Source organism: Hylobates moloch, unplaced genomic scaffold (genome assembly GCF_009828535.3).
Source record: "Hylobates moloch isolate HMO894 unplaced genomic scaffold, HMol_V3 SCAFFOLD_19, whole genome shotgun sequence".
Classification (NCBI taxonomy): domain Eukaryota; kingdom Metazoa; phylum Chordata; class Mammalia; order Primates; family Hylobatidae; genus Hylobates; species Hylobates moloch.
Genome location: NW_026652294.1, coordinates 25,913,563 through 25,929,990, shown reverse-complemented (window position 1 = coordinate 25,929,990; position 16,428 = coordinate 25,913,563). Strand labels below are relative to the sequence as shown.

Sequence of the window (16,428 nt, the reverse complement as noted above, 5' to 3'; positions counted from 1 at the left end):
CCTGCGCCTTCCAGGACGAGAGCAGTCGAATTTTTAAAAGTCCAGCTCCTCAGTGGCACTCATGACATTTCAGGTGTCCAGCAGTCACGCGCAGTGGGGGCTGCCCTGGACAAGGCAGGGATGGAGCGTGTCCAGCACGCAGAACATTCCACTGGGCAGCGCTGACCTCAAGGGTACAGATTAGGGTGTGGAGCTCAGGGAAGGGGCTGTGGCGCCACACAGTCCGCCTCTAACTCTATGTAGTGGGGAAAGAGTGCCCCAGCCCCACCCAAAGGAAAACACAAATCCCCCTGGACCCTCAGAATGTGACACTGGAGGCCGGGCGCAGTGGCTCAAGCCTGTAATCCCAGCACTTTGGGAGGCTGAGGCGAGCGGATCACAAGGTCAGGAGATCGAGACCATCCTGGCTAACACAGTGACCCTGTCTCTACTAAAAAAATACAAAAAAATTAGCTGGGCGTGGTGGCAGGCGCCTGTAGTCCCAGCCACTCGGGACGCTGAGGCAGGAGAATGGCGTGAACCTGGGAGGCGGAACTTTCAGTGAGCCGAGATCGTGCCACTGCATTCCAGCCTGGGCGACAGAGCAAGATTCCGTCTCAAAAAAAAAAAAAAAAGAAAAAAAAAATGTGACACTGGAAAACAGGGTCACTGCAGATCTAATTAGCTAAGGATCAAGATAAGATGATCCTGGATTTAGAGTAGGCTTCAAATCTAATGACTGGAGGGGCACAGTGGCTCACGCCTGCAATCCCACCACTTTGGGGGCGAAGGTGGGAGGATCACTTGAGCCCAGGAGTTCGAGACCAGCCTGGGCAACATAATGAGACCTTCCTTGTCTCTAAAAAAAAAATATTTTGGCCAGGTGCAGTGGCTCACTCATGTAATTCCAGCACTTTGGGAGGCCGAGGCGGGCGGATCACCCTAGGTCAGGAGTTCGAGACCAGCCTGGCTAACATGGTGAAACCCCATCTCTACTAAAAATAAAAAATTACCTGGGCATGGTGGCGCACGCCTATAGTCCCAGCTACTCAGGAAGCTGAGGCAGGAGACTCTCTTGAACCCGGGAGGTGGAGGTTGCAGTGAGCTGTGATCGTGCCACTGCACTTGAGCCTGGGTGACATGGCAAGCCCCTGTCTCAAGAAGGAGAAAAAAAGTCATTACAACTGTTCTCAGAGTGTGTCCTTGGAACGAGAAGGGATGGCAGCGAGCTTTCTCACCCCTCAGCTATGAAAGGTCATGAATCAAGATTCCACACTTGGCTGGGTGCAGTGGCTCACGCCTGTAATCCCAGCACTTTGGGAGGCTGAGGTGGAGGGCTCACTTGAGCTCGGGAATTCGAGGCTACAGTGAGCGAGGATCACACCACTACACTGCAGCCTGGGCAAGACAGTGAGACGCTGTCTCTTGAAAAAAAAAAAAAAAAAAATTACACACTTGCGTGCACACACGTACCCACACGCACACTGGCATGAGCGCACACACACACACGCACGCACAGTGTGTGAACTCTTTGATGTCCCCGCCCTGGTTGCCTGGCCAGGGGGCTGTTTTTTATTTAGGCCACGCATCCGATTCTTCCCAGGAGCCTGGAAGCTACTCTGAGGTTTGGAGTCCTAGAGCAATTTCACAGCTTCAAAATACAGCATCCTCTTCATTTCACAGTTCCTTACGAATTCTGGTCACGCTTTCCATTTATTTAGCAAGCTTCTGTTTTAAACGGTTGCACTGCAAGCCACACTTTTATTTGCTTCCCTTGCCAAGTGGGAGTTTTCAGGCACAAAATCTTCAATGGCTATGCCTGAAAGTAGAGTGTTTTCCAGACAAAGTGTCTACCACCGCAAAGGCCAGGGTTCCACGGCTGACCCACAGCCTGTGCTCTCCTCCTGCGGGATAAAAGGGGAAAGAACAACTTTGCTCCTAAAGTGATGAATCATTTATACGGCTACTGAAGAAACAAGGAGTCAAATCAATGCCTTTAGGGTTGAAAGAGAAAGATAACATAAGGATTAAAAAAAAAAAAAAAAAAAAAAGCCAAGTAGCATTATCATCTCTGGAATCAGACCAAGTGCAAAAGTCTTGAGGGACGTGCTAGATAATTGGACCAATGGAAGATCAGCTCAACCAGCATTTGCTGGGGGCCCACTGTGTACTCAGCTCTGGGGAGAGAAGATGAGACACAGCCCCTGCCAGGTCCCAGCGTCCAGGGGAAAGGGATTTGGGGGAAGTGGGAGGTCTACGCCCAGCCCCACCAGCACCTCTCTGAGAACTGTGGGAGCCCTGACAGCCACACCCATCATCTATGTCTGCAACGGCTTTTATCTGGGCTTAGACCACCATTCACAGGTTGAGGGCACCCCCATGAGAATGCCACCCATGCATCTGACAAGCTGGCTCCAAATCTAGGGGTTCCTACAATCCCTTCACGTTTGATAATTTGCTAGAATGACTTGGAGAGCTCAGGAAGGCACTAGACTTACAATTACAGTTTTATTACAAACAATGCAATTCAGGACCAGCCACAGGAAGAGACGCGCAGGGTAAGGTCTGGGAGCGTCCTGGACACAGAACGTCTGTGACCTCTCCAGTGGAGTTAAGAGGCCTCCCCTTCGGGCCCACTGTCATAGCATCACCAGCTGGGGGAGCAAGGGGCCAACGGAACCTCTGGAAATCCAGGGCCCCCACTGAAGCTTCATTTCTTCAGTGGGATTGATGGAATCACGGGCCACAGAGTGAACTCAGCCTCCAGCCCCTCCCTTCCTGGAGGTCTTAGAGCCGCCGCCCCCCCCCCCCCCCCGCCCCGCATCGCATGAATAACAAAGATACTCCTTTCACTTGGTAAATTCCAAAGACTTAGTTACCTCAAGGGAACTGGGGACGAGGGCCAGCCCCATTCCAAGTGATACAGCATCGGCTCACCCCGCGCCCCAGCCCACCATCGGCTGCCCCCAAGGAGCACACTGTGGGGGCTTCCACCCACCGGGCACAGAGATGCAGCAGAGGCCGGTCTCCAGCAAAAGCAGAGGCAGCAGAAGCCAGGACAGCGGGCAGTGGCTTTGCTGCCCAGCTCCAGGCCATTCCCGGGAGCAAAGCAGTGTCTGCTCTGGGACCCCTGGTCACTGAGGAACCTCAGGGGGTGTTCAGAGGTCACAGATGTGCTTCCCTGGGCTACTGGGACCCAAATGGGAGGGAGGGTCAAGGTCGCCAGGGCAAGGACTGAGGTTTGACTTTTTCTATTGACCCTGGGAAGCCAGGTGAGGCGGGGTAGGGACAGCTTACAGCAAGGCCAGCAGAGGCTGCGGACATGGAAAGGAGTGTGGATCCCAGGGACAGTGGCAAGGCCACTTACAGGGGAGAGGACACAGGAGGAGGAGCTGCCTGTGCATGTGTGGGCAAGTGGGGCTGCAGTGCCACCTGGGGTGGGGGAGGGGCTGGGAGGCTTGTGGGAAGAGCAGCCCCCCAGACTGGCTGGGTCCCGGGAGGTGTCCTGGGAGGCCTGGTGGGAGAACGTGGCTCAGACCTGGTGTCCAAGAAAGAGAACCCTGTGGGCCACAATGGGCCACCGCAGGTCTTTGGCAGCTTTTCTCCAGGTCCTAGCACCCTCCTTCTCACACCTACAGGCCCACCCCAAACCACGGGGCTCCCCTCCGCCTCCCGCCCTCGTCTGGTTTGCAGGTGGTGTGGAGGGGAGGGCTCGTGGCCTGCCACTGCACCAGTGCCTGTTGCTGGTGAGGGGGCTTTGTGCTGTCTGGGGTAGTGTGGACAGGGGACCTGTGGCTCTGGTCAGCTAGCCCAGAGGGTAGACGGGGGTATGGGGATGAAGCCAAGATAGGCAGGTAACGATGAATTCCCACCTGAGAAGCTTGGACTCAGTTCAGCCAGCCACAGGGCCCAAGGTACCCAACCACGCCATGGACCCCCTCCACCCTGCCATTTGCAATGAGGGTAAGAGGGTCCCAGGGCAGAGTACGGCACTTGCAAAGAGACCCCAGCCCAGAGCCCACACTGGGTCACGTTCCTGTTCCTCACAAGCATCCTGCTTGCATACAGTGCTGACTCATTCATTCAATAAACACTTATTAAACACCTACTGTTTGCAGAGCCCACAGTCTTGCATGATACTAAGCTCTGAAAGTGAGCTGTTACTGAAGGCTTTTTACTCCCTCCCAAACCAGAAGGGCAACTAATTTGGTATTTTGTTTTCATACCAACAGATTTTTTTTTTTTTTTTTTTTGAGAAGGAGTCTCGCTCTTTCACCCAGGCTGGAGTGCAGTGGTGCGATCTCGGCTCACTGCAGGCTCCGCCCCCCGGGATTCACGCCATTCTCCTGCCTCAGCCTCCCGAGTAGCTGGGACTACAGGCACCCGCCACCTCACTCGGCTAATTTTTTTGTATTTTTAGTAGAGACGGGGTTTCACAGTGTTAGCCAGGATGGTCTCGATCTCCTGACCTCGTGATCTGCCCGCCTCGGCCTCCCAAAGTGCTGGGATTACAGGCGTGAGCCACTGTGCCCGGCCTTTTTTTTTTTTTTTTTGAGACAGACTTTGGCTGTGTCACCCAGGCTGGAGTGCAGTGGCATGATCATAACTTACTGCAGCCTTGACCTCCTGGGCTCAAACGATCCTCTCAGCCTCCCAAATAGCTGGGATTAAAGGCACAGGCTACAGCACCTGGTTCATATCAACAGATTTCTAAATGTCCTTCCAAATGAACACACAGCATTATTCAGATCTGATAAACTTATGAAGCTTAGAGCAAGTGCCATGACAGAGAAGTTGGGTTCCTTATATTATTATTTCTACATTTGAAGCATTTGAAAATTTCCATAATAAAGTGTATTATTATTATTATTTATTATTATTATTATTATTATTTTCCAAGACAGAGTCTTGCTCTGTTACCCAGGCGGAGTGCAGTGGCCCAATCTCGGCTCACAGCAACCTCCATCTCCTGGGTTCAAGCAATTCTCCTGCCTCAGCCTCCATGGTAGCTGAGACTACAGGTGCGCACCACCATCCCTGGATAATTTTTTGTATTTTTAGTAGAGACGAGGTTTCGCCATGTTGGCCAGACTGGTCTCCAACTCCTGACTTAATGATCTGCCCGCCTCGGCCTCCCAAAGTGCTGAGATTACAGGCGTAAGCCACCGTGCCTGGCCAATAAAAAGTTTAAAAAGAGAGAGAGAAAAAAAAGCAAAGGGCTCGGCCGGGCACGGTGGCTCACGCCTGTAATCCCAGCACTTTTGGGAGGCCGAGGCGGGCGGATCACGAGGTCAGGAGATTGAGACCATCCTGGCTAACATGGTGAAAACCCAGTCTCTACTAAAAATACAAAAAAAATTAGCTGGGCGTGGTGGCGGGCGCCTGTAGTCCCAGCTACTCGGGAGGTTAGGGCAGGAGAATGGCGTGACCCCGGGAGGCGGAGCTTCCAGCCTGGGCGATTCCATCTCAAAAAAAAAAAAAAAAAAAAGCCAAGGGCTGTACCCAGCCTGCCAGGGTAGAATCTCTTGCTCTGCCCAATCCCTGGCTAAGCTGGGCTGGCGCCTCTTTGGTCATCTGCAATATGGAAATAATAATGAAACTGACTTGGAGGGTTACAGGAAGGATTAAATCAATAACCTGCATGAAGTCTCCGCACAGCCCCAGAACACAGTAAGTGCATTGTGAGCTGTTACCATGGACCAGGTAGGATGCTGGGTGCTTCCAGGACTGCTGTGTCCCATCTTCTCATTTACAGGTGAGAAAACTGAGGCCCAGAGGCCAAGTGAGCATCAGGGTGGGTTGACACGAGCAGCTGGCCGAGGCTGACTCCCAGCCAAGCCTCCGCAACTTCCTCTGTCCTGCTCATGCCCCACACTGAGACCGGCCTCCCTCACTCCCTTGGTCTCCCCAGCAGCTGAGAGGAATCCCCGGAACCTTCAACCTTCCCACTTATTAAGCCATCAATGCCGCATCTGTGTTGATGCCATCAGTCAATATGAGTAAATACCCTTCGCTGTTCTCTGGGAACACAGGCCAGCACATCAAAACCAGACTTCAATATGATATAATATGGAAGGAAATGAAAACTATCAATAAAATGCAAATTCTTCAAGGCATCAGATGAATTCATGACCTGTTTCTCCCCTCGCTGTTTACAACACCACATCACTCACTGTCTCTGCAATAGGAGAAGCCCGGTTTATGAATAAAGAAACTATTCCCAGAGCCGTTACCCACAGGGTGCGCGGGGCGATTCATCATTCTCTCCCAGTGGAGGGCGATTAAAACGCACCATAAAGGCAGTAGCAATCTATCCAGAGGGAGTCACAAGTTTGCTATGGTTTTTGTTTGAAGTTGCTAACCATTGTTGCAAAAGTGGAAGGAGAGCTGAAGGCCCCTTTAGGCCCAGCCGGCAACAGAATGGGTTGTGTGCCGAAAGATCCGAACCGAGGGCAGTGGATGTGTGTCATCCTGCAGGGCCAGGTCTGGCATGGACTTCTCTTTCTCTCCCCTGTGACTCCACCCTCCACGTTTCTGAGCGTCTACCTCCACCTCTTCTGGTCCTCAGACCTGGAAACTTCCATCCCCTACCCTGCTTCACACCACCTGATAGATCTCCACTCTGAGCTCCCAGCCTCAGCCCCAGACCAGAGCTTCAGACCCTGCAACACATGCTCAGCCCCACAATAACCACTTCTTAAAATACTGAAGTCAACTTTATTTACAAAACACTATTCTGGCCCGGTGCGGTGGCTCATACCTATAAACTCAGGACTTTGGGAGGCTGAGGTGGGAGGATCCTGAGGTCAGGAGTTCGAGACTAACCTGGCCAACATGATGAAACCTCATCTTTACTAAAAATACAAAAATTAGCTGGGCATGGTGGCAGGCAACTATAATCCCAGCTACTCAGGAGGCTGAGGCAGGAGAATCACTTGAACCTGGGAGGCGGAAGTTGCAGTGAGCCGAGATTGCGCCACTGCACTCCAGCCTGGGCGACAGAGTAAGACTTTGTCTTAAAAACAAAAATAACAAAAACAACACTATTGTTTGTGTCAAAATTCTACAAAGCTTCCATTTGGCCAAGAATATAGTCACTCAAGTAGGGAGAGATCATTCAAAATTCCTTTTGACGGGAGTCTGGTTTCTGGCTATGGTTCCAGATGTTGGTCATGGGGGAAGCAGCACCTGGGACAGAAAAATTCAGAAACGCTTTGGTGGGGAGTGACACTTGGTCACACCTGAAGGACGCAGGAGAGCCCTTGGCCGAAGAAGTCCTGGAGGGGTCCATGCCACGCCCTGGAGGAGCAGGAGGGAAGAGGGTTCCTGGTCCTGAACTGTCCCGCTGGGCCCACAGGAAACTCAGGTGCATCAACTGCACTTAGGGGACGAGGGAACGAAGCTGATGCCAAGGTGAGGCCCAGGAGGAAGGGGAGAGGCCTCTGTTCTGCCAAGAACAGTCCTCGGTGAGGGGCCATCTGGGGGTGTTTTCTGCTGGTTGTCCCAATTGAAAAAGCGACTGGAAGCTGGGCGCAGTGGCTCACACCTGTAATCCCAGCATTTTGGGAGGCCGAGGCAGGTGGATCATGAGGTCAGGAGTTCAAGACCAGCCTGACCAACATGATGAAACCCCATCTCTACTAAAAATACAAAAATTAGCCAGGCATGGTGGTGGGTGCCTTGGAATCTCAGCTACTTGGGAGACTGAGGCAGAGAATTGCTTGAACCCGGGAGGTGGAGGTTGCAGGGAGCTGAGATAGCACTACTGCACTCCAGCCTGGGCAACAGAGCAAGACTCCATCTAAAAAAAAAAAAAAAAAAAAAAGAAAGAAGAAAAAGCTGCTGGCAATTGGAAGTTTTGCTCTAATAATTTTCTCTCTCTGTATCCAATGCATCTGCATTGGAATGTTTAGATTTTTCTTGCTTTGGTGCTTTGGCTGTAAACTCTATTTCACCCGAGTGGAGAGTGGCTTCCACTTAGCTCTTCTCCAGGCACCTCCATCCTTGTTGTTCCTGATGACTGCTGGTTAAGGCTGGCATCTTTTCAGGATGGCTGAGGCCCTCATCTGGTCTCTTGATATGGTTAAATTTCTCAAGAAGCTGGGGGTATTTTTGTTTGTTTTTTGAGATGGAGTTTTGCTTGTTACCCAGGCCGGAGTGCAATGATGCAATCTTGGCTCACTGCAACCTCTGCCTCCTGGGTTCAAGCCATTCTCCCGCCTCAGCCTCCCGAGTAGCTGGGATTACAGGTGCCCACCACCACGCCCGGCTAATCTGTGTATTTTTAGCACACACAGGGTTTCACTATATTGGTCAGGCTGGTCTCGAACTCCTGATCTCAGGTGATCCACCCAACTCATCCTCCCAAAGTGCTGGGATTACAGGCATGAGCCACTGCACCCAGCGAAGCTGGGTTTTAAATAAGTGAAAACTCTGCTCCAACACAAGAGAACTATCTAAAAGCTGAAGACTGCGCCTGTGCCATCATTTCCCAAGGACGTCTGCAGCATCGAGGCCCCGGCTCAAGTGTCAACTCTGACAACTTCATATACTCCCCCAAGGAGCGCACACCCCAGCACAGCGCACAGCCCCCTAATGACATGGAAGGACCACAGTAGACTACACTGTAATCCCACAACATCCCTCCCAGGCTGAACCCTGGCAGCTCTTCTTGTTCCAATTAGTTTTTTTTCTTTTTTTTTTTTTTTTTTTTTTTGAGACAGAGTCTCGCTCTGTCGCCCAGGCTGGAGTGCAGTGGCGCGATCTCGGCTCACTGCAAGCTCCGCCTCCCGGGTTCACGCCATTCTCCTGCCTCAGCCTCTCCGAGTAGCTGGGACTACAGGCGCCCGCCACCACGCCTGGCTAATTTTTTGTATTTTTAGTAGAGACGGGGTTTCACCGTGGTCTCGATCTCCTGACCTCGTGATCCACCCGCCTCGGCCTCCCAAAGTGCTGGGATTACAAGCGTGAGCCACCATGCCCGGCCTAGTTTTCTTTTCGCTGGGAGAAGGATGAATAATCTGGAAGGTTCCCAGCCCCCAGGGTACCCACCAGGAGAGCAAGTGGAGGGAGGCACATTGAAGAAGAAGGCCAAGTTCTGGGTGCGGTGGCTCACGCCTGTAATCCTAGCACTTTGGGAGGCCGATGAGGGTGGATTGCCTGAGCTCAGGAGTTTGAGACCAGTCTGGGCAACACGGTGAAACCCTGTCTCTACTAAAATACAAAAAATTAGCTGGGCATGGCGGCACGTGCCTGTAGTCCCAGCTGCTTGGGAGGCTAAGGCAGGAGAATGGCTTGAACCCGGGAGGCAGAAGTTGCAGTGCGCCAAGATCATGCCACTGCATTCCAGCCTGGGAGAGAGAACGAGACTCTGTCTCCAAAAAAAAAAAAAGGCGGCCAAGTTACTTCCCAGGGCTCCCCCTTTGTTTTTTTGTTTTTTTTTTTTTGTTTTTTTTGAGACAGAGTTTTGCTCTTGTTGTCCAGGCTGGAGTGCAATGGTGTGATCTTGGCTCACTGCAACCCCCGTCTCCCGGGTTCAAGTGATTCTGCTGTTTCAGCCTCCCAAGTAGCTGGGATTACAGGTATGTGCCACCATGCCCAGCTAATTTTTGTATTTTTAATAGAGACAGGTTTCACCATGTTGGCCAGGCTGGTCTCGAACTTCTGACCTCAGGTGATCTGCCTGCCTCGGGCTTCCAAAGTACTGGGATTACAGGGATGAACCATGGCCTGTAGGTGGCCTGACCACCTCTTCTCTTAATTTAAACTCTTCCTTTACACCCCTGGAAATCTTATCCCATGTGACAACCCCCACCCTCAGTTTTTGGTTTCAGCTAGGCCACCAGCTGGACGTTTTTAAAAACATCTCTCAAATCCACGCCCTCCTCTGCATCCCACTGCCACGACATTAACTCAAACCTCTATTCTTGCTCTTACTGGCCTCCCTGACTCCAGTAGCTGCCGTCATCATTCTCCAACCCCAGAGACTTCTAAATTATACATCTGATTACATCCGTCCTCTGTTTAATGTGCCCCAGAGCCACCACGACCAAGTGCAAACTCCTCTGCTGACCCTCCCAGGCTTTGACGACGTGATTTCGGCTGCATGTCCATCTTGCAATTAAAGTTTTTAAAAAACGTTTAGTGATAAGCTGTTTATAACAGATGCACTTTCTGTGCAGACTGAGACAGACTGAAAGGAAAAAGGATGGAAGAGGCACACCTTACCAACACCGGTGATGAGAAAGCTGGGAGAGCTGTCGTGGCTATATTAGTATCAGAAAAATCAGACTTTAAGACAAGCAGTATCACCAGACATAAAGAAGGTCACTTGGCCGGGCGCGGCGGCTCACACCTGTAATCCCAGCACTTTGGGAGGCTGACGCGGGCGGATCACGAGGTCAGGAGATCGAGACCATCCTGGCTAACACAGTGAAACCCCGTCTCTACTAAAAATACAAAAAATTAGCCGGGTGAGGTGGCGGGTGCCTGTACTCCCAGCTACTCGGGAGGCTGAGGCAGGAGAATGGCGTGAACCCCGGGGGGCGGAGCCTGCAGTGAGCCGAGATCGCGCCACTGCACTCCAGCCTGGGCAACAGCGAGACTCTGTCTCAAAAAAAAAAAAAAAAAAAAAAAAAAAGAAGGTCACTTAATAATGGTAAAAAAAATACACCTATAATCCCAGCACTTTGGGAGGCCAAGACAGGCCGATTGCTTCAGCCCAGGAGTTCAAGACCAGCCTGGGCAACATGACAAAATCCTGTCTCTACAAAAAAAAACAAGAAAATTAGCCAGGCGTGGTGGCCTATGCCTGTGGTCCCAGCTACTCAGGAAGCTGAGGCGGGAGGACTGCCTGAGCCCAGGGAGGTAAAGGCTGTAGTGAGCCGAGACAGTGCCACTGCACAGCCTGGGCAACAAAATGAGACCTTGTCTCAAAAAAAGGTCAATACATCAAGAAGTCATAACAATCCTAAGTATATATGCTCCTAGTAACAAAGCATCGGCCGGGCACAGTGGCTCACACCTGTAATCCCAGCACTTTGGGAGGCCAAGGCGGGCGGATCACCTGAGATCAGGAGTTTGAGACGAGCCTGGCCAACATGGCAAAACCCTGTTTCCACTAAAGATACAAAAATTAGCCGGGCATGCTGGCGGGTGCCTGTAATCCCAGCTACTTGGGAGGCTGAGACAGGAGAATCACTTGAACCAGGGAGTTGGAGGTTGCAGTGAGCTGAGATCGCACCACTGTACTCCAGCCTGGGCAACAGAGCAAGACTTCATTCCAAAAAAACAAAAAACAAACAAACAAAACAAAAAGCATCAAAACACAGGAAGCAAAGATGGACAGAACTAAAGGAAGAAATTTACAAAGTCCAATTTTGGGAGCTGTGAACAGTCTTCCATTAGTAACTGAGAGCAGACAGAATATGAATAAGGACGTAGAAGATGTGAACACAACTTAATCATTAATCAGCTTAACCTAACTGAAATACATAGAGCACTCTACCCAACAACGCATAACATACATTCTTTTCACGTGCACAAGAAACATTTATTTACTTAGACAGATCATAGGCAAGTCTACTAGTTTGCAAACTTGCAGGTCTCAGAACCCATCAGTATTCCTAAGGTTATTATTAAGGACTTTGAAGAGCTTTATTTTTTTAAGTGGATTGTATCCATAGATATTTACCATATTAGAAAACTAAAACAGGAAATTCAAAAATATTTATTCATTTTAAAATAATAATAACCAGCCAGCATGGTGGCTCACACCTGTAAACTCCAGCACTTTGGGAGGCAGAGGTAGGTGGGTCACTTGAGGTCAGGATTTCGAGACCAGCCTGGCCAACATGGCAAAATGCTGTCTCTACTAAATATACAAAAATTAGCCAGGCACGGTGGTATACGCCTGTAATCCCAGCTCCTCGGGAGGAGTTGCACTTGGGAGGGTGAGGCTGCAGTGAGCCAAGATGGCACTACTGCACTCCAGCCTGGGCAACAGAGACCCTGTCTCAAAAAATAAAAATAAAGTCCAGGGATGGTGGCTCATGCCTATAATCCCAGCACTTTGGGAGGCCAAGGCAGGTGGATCACCTGACGTCAGGAGTTCGAGACTAGCCTGACCAACATGGCAAAACCCCATCTCTACTAAAACTACAAAAATTAGCTGGGTGTGGTGGCAGGCGCCTGTAATCCCAGCTACTTGGGAGGCTGAGACAGGAGAATCGCTTGAACCCGGGAGGTGGAGTTTACAGTAAGCCAAGACTGTGCCATCGCACCCTAGTCTGGGTGACAAAATGAAACTCCATCTCAAAATAACAATAATAAAAAATAAATAAAATATAATAAAAATTTTAAACACTATATAAATAAAAAAAATATATTTCCTGCCTTCCTTTTGTTGGCACCTGGCCAGGGGATCTGCATTCCTCACACTCGGTCCAGTGTCCCTTCTACCTAAACCCTAGAAGTTTTCTTAAAAGGACATTTGGGGCTTCAAATGACTGAGTGCCTGTCAAGTCCTGCCCTCTTACCGTCCCTCCTGTACACAGTGTGCACTAAAGTGTTGGCTATCATGTTTCTGGGGTCTTTAACTGTTTGAGAACTGGCCTCTTTTTATCATTACCTTGACAAGGTTCCAGGCCCCTCAGAGATGGCAGCTAACGATTATGGAGCTCAGTACAGGGGACACCAATGTGAGGGTTGGAGTCACTACCCATGGGAGAAATGCATGCTCAGGCCTAAATTAAAGCAACGCAAGGCCAGCTCACTCCTGTAATCCCAGCATTCTGGGAGGCCGAGACGGGTAGATCACTTGAGGTCAGGAGTTCAAGACCAGCCTGACCAAAATGGCAAAACCCCGTCCCTACTAAAAACACAAAAATTAGCTGAGCATGGGGGTGAGCGCCTGTAATCCCAGCTACCTGGGAGGCTGAGGAGCAGAATCTCTTGAACCTGGGAGGCAGAGGTTGCAGTGAGCTGGGATCACACCACTGCACTCCAGCCTGGGCGACAGAGCGAAACCCTGTCTCAAAAAGAACAAAACAAAACAAAACAAAGCAACACAAGATGTTTTCCTCGACCAACTGCTGGGCATGGAGTTGTTTGTTGTCTACGTTTTTGCAGATGTTTGTTGCTTTGGAGGAGACATAACAGTGCCCTTGATTAATAAAACAATTCATTAAATTTCAGCCTCTGCTCTTTAAAGACTAGCAGGACACTACCCGTTGGCTTCTCGGAGCACCTGGGCAATGCTTTGACAAGTGTGTAATTTATTTCTGAAAACAACTAGCAGGCCCTCCTTTTCCAATTAGTTTTACTTCTTTTTTTTTTTTTTTTTCTTTTTTCGAGACAGGGTCTCACTCTGTCACCCAGGCTGGAGGGCAGTGGTGTGATCTTGGCTCACTGTGCAACCTCTGCCTTCCAGGCTGAAGCAATCTTCCCACCTCAGCCCCACAAGTAGCTGAGAATACAGGCATGCAACACCATGCCCGGCTGATTTTTGTATTTTTTTTTTTGTAGAGACGGGGTCTCACCACATTGCCCAGGCTGGTCTCGAATTCCTGGGCTGAAGCAATCTGCCCACTTTGGCCTCCCAAAGTGCTAGGATTACAGGTATGAGCCACTGCACCTGGCTCTAATTAGTTTTCAATCTTCCCCAGCTGCAGTGAGGCAGCCCCTGACAAGCCCACTTTGTCCCAAAGTTGCCGAGAGGAAGGCTGCTCTCCCCCATGGTCCTGCAGACTGCCCAGCTGGGGCCCTACCTGCCACCTGCAGAATGCCATGTCTGGCCACGTCGTAGAATGGGTGACTCGTGCTCAGCGCGGGGTCCTGGCCAGCCATGGGCACCACTGAGGGCCTCCTCCTCACTGCACCCAGCACAGCAGCCGCCGCCTTGTCTCTCTGCAGCTCTGTGGCAAAGAAGATTAAAGGAAGTCAGTGCATTCTCCAGTAAGGAGGGAAATGAGGGAGCCTCCTGATGCCTTTCATAAGACAGTTACCCACCTCTGCTGCACACCCACTATGCATCCTCTCTCAGCAGTGCACGACTATGCACCCTACCTCAGCCGTGCACCCACTATGCGCCCTACCTCAGCTGAGCACCCACTAAGCATTCTCTCTCAGCCATGCACCCACAGTGTACTCTACCTCAGTTGTGCACCCACTAAGTGCCCATCCAGTGTCCAGCACCACGGAGGGAGAAAAATAAGACCTAAGGGTCAGATGCTGTCCACACTGACAGCGTTGGCAACTAAGGCTCAGAGAGGGAGAGTGATTTGCTAATTGGAAGCAAGGTGTGGACTTAACTTTGGACCTCCAGCTCCAAATTCTGACCCAGGCCTCCATGAAAGACCCTGACACTGGCAGCCAGCAGGAAGCCAGCACTGCCGAAAGCACCAGGGTGGGCTGGGGTTGAGGGCAGGCACTGGGGTCACTGCCATGAGGAAGAAAGAAAAGGCTGCCTTCCTAAGTCGAATCTTAGCAGGGGAGGTTCTCATGCAAAACCAATCAAGGTTCTTAGAGAAATGTTTTCAGCTGCAAATAAGAACAGGAATTTTGAATTTCAAGGTCAGAGTAGATGTAGAACCCCAGGTGTAGGGGGTTGAAGAGTATTCCCCACCCCCAATATTCCTCCTGGAGCTCAGAATGTGCCCTTATTTGGAAGTTGGGTCTTTGGAGATGTAATTAGTTAAGATGAGCTCAACTGGATCAAGGTGGGCCCTGAATCCAATGACTCAGGAGATACAAGGGGAGGGTGTGTGCGGACTAGTGTGATGCGGCCGCAAGCCAAGGGACACCAGGAACCACCAGAAGATGCAAAAAGGACCGTCCCCTGGAGCCTTTGGGAAAGTGCAGCTCTGTAGACACCTTGACTTTGGACTTGTGGCCTCCAGAACTGAGACAGTCTTAAGCCACTAGGTTGTGGCACTTTGCTGGCAGCCCAAGGAGATGGGTAGAATCAGGTCCCATGGAGTTAGGAGGCCCAAGGCATGATGGGGCTGGTGAGGGTGCCTGGGGAGGAAGCACTGGCTTTTCTAACAATTTCTGGAGGTGATTCTGATGCAAAGCCAGGTTTGAGATTCACTCACCCAGACCAACACCCCATCGAGGAGGGAGCGTGAGGCAGGGCCTGAGGGCTGCCTCACATGGGCTAGAAGCTGCCTCCCGTGCCTCCGTGCCCACTCAGTCCTGGTCCACCCCAGTTCTTGGAGTGTTTACCTGGTATTTACTCAGCACTGCTCCGTGCAGGAATGGGGAGGGGGACGGGGCCAAGGCCCCTGTTCATCAACAGGTGTGAGGGTCCCAGGGTGGGGTGAGTAGGGAGTGCCACAGGACACCCCTCCTTCCAGTCAACAAATATGCATTGAGTACCCACTATGTGCCAAGAACGCTTTCAGGCAGTGAGGACCTGGCAGCCACACAGGCAAAGCCCCTGCATCGGGCAGAACAGAGGCCTCCCAGTGATGTCCACATCCCGCTCCCTGGACCCTGTGCATGTGACCGTCTGTGGCAAAAGGGATTCTGCAGAGGGGATTAAGTTAAGGATCTTGAGATGAGTGGATTCTCGTGGATTATCCAGCTGGGCCCAAAGTACAGTTGTCTCTCAGTATCCTGGAGGGATTGGTTCCAGGACCCCCCAGGGATACCAAAATCTTTGGAAGCTCAAATCCCTGATAGAAAATGGCGTAGTGTTTGCAAGGAACCTACACACACTCTCCCGTAGGGTTCAAATCACCTCTAGATTACTTATAATACCAAATACAATGTAAATGCTATGTAAGGAATTTTTATACTGTTTGTTTTTGTTTTGTTTGAGACCAAGTCTCACTCTCTTGCCCAGGCTGGAGTGCAGTGGCATGATCTCTGCTCACTGCAACCTCCGCCTCCTGGATTCAAGCAATTCTCCTGCCTCAGCCTCCTGAGTAGCTGGAATTACAGGCATGCACCACCACGCTCAGCTAATTTTTGTCTTTTTAGTAGAGACAGGGTTTCACCATGTTGGCCAGACTGGTCTCGAACTCCTGGCCTCAAGTGATCTGCCCTCCTTGACCTCCCAAAGTGCTGGGATTACAGGTGTGAGTCACCGTGGCTGGCAGTGTACTTTTTTTTTTTTTTAATTTGCATGGTTTTTATTGTGGTATTAAGATTTTTGCATTGTTTTTATTTTATTTTTTTATGTATTATGTTATAAAGTATTTTTGATTTGCAGCTGGTCGCATCCTTGGATGTAGAACCCGCGGGTGCAGAGGTTGAGTATAATCACAGGGGGTCCTTACAAGAATGAGGCAGGAAGGGCTGAGTCAAGGAAGCAGCCATGACCGTGGGTGGAGGCACAGAGAATGATGGGGAGAGGCTCTGCGGCTGGAGGCAGGATGGGCCCAAGCCCAGGAATGTGGGCGGCAAAGGGGAGGAAACAAAGCCTCCCTGGAGGCTCCGGAGGTACAC

The 16,428-nt window shown here is 50.9% G+C and overlaps 1 protein-coding gene across 1 annotated transcript in view; it reads right to left on the bottom strand.

Moving 5' to 3' along the window:
* ARHGAP8 (Rho GTPase activating protein 8) overlaps positions 1–13,892 on the bottom strand; it is a 66,441-nt gene extending 52,549 nt beyond the window's left edge. Inside the window, exon 1 of the mRNA XM_032139505.2 lies at positions 13,746–13,892. Coding sequence (XP_031995396.2) covers positions 13,746–13,824 — 79 coding nt within the window. The 5' untranslated portion in view covers positions 13,825–13,892. The remainder of the gene's footprint in view (positions 1–13,745) is intronic.
* Positions 13,893–16,428: the final 2,536 nt, after the last annotated feature.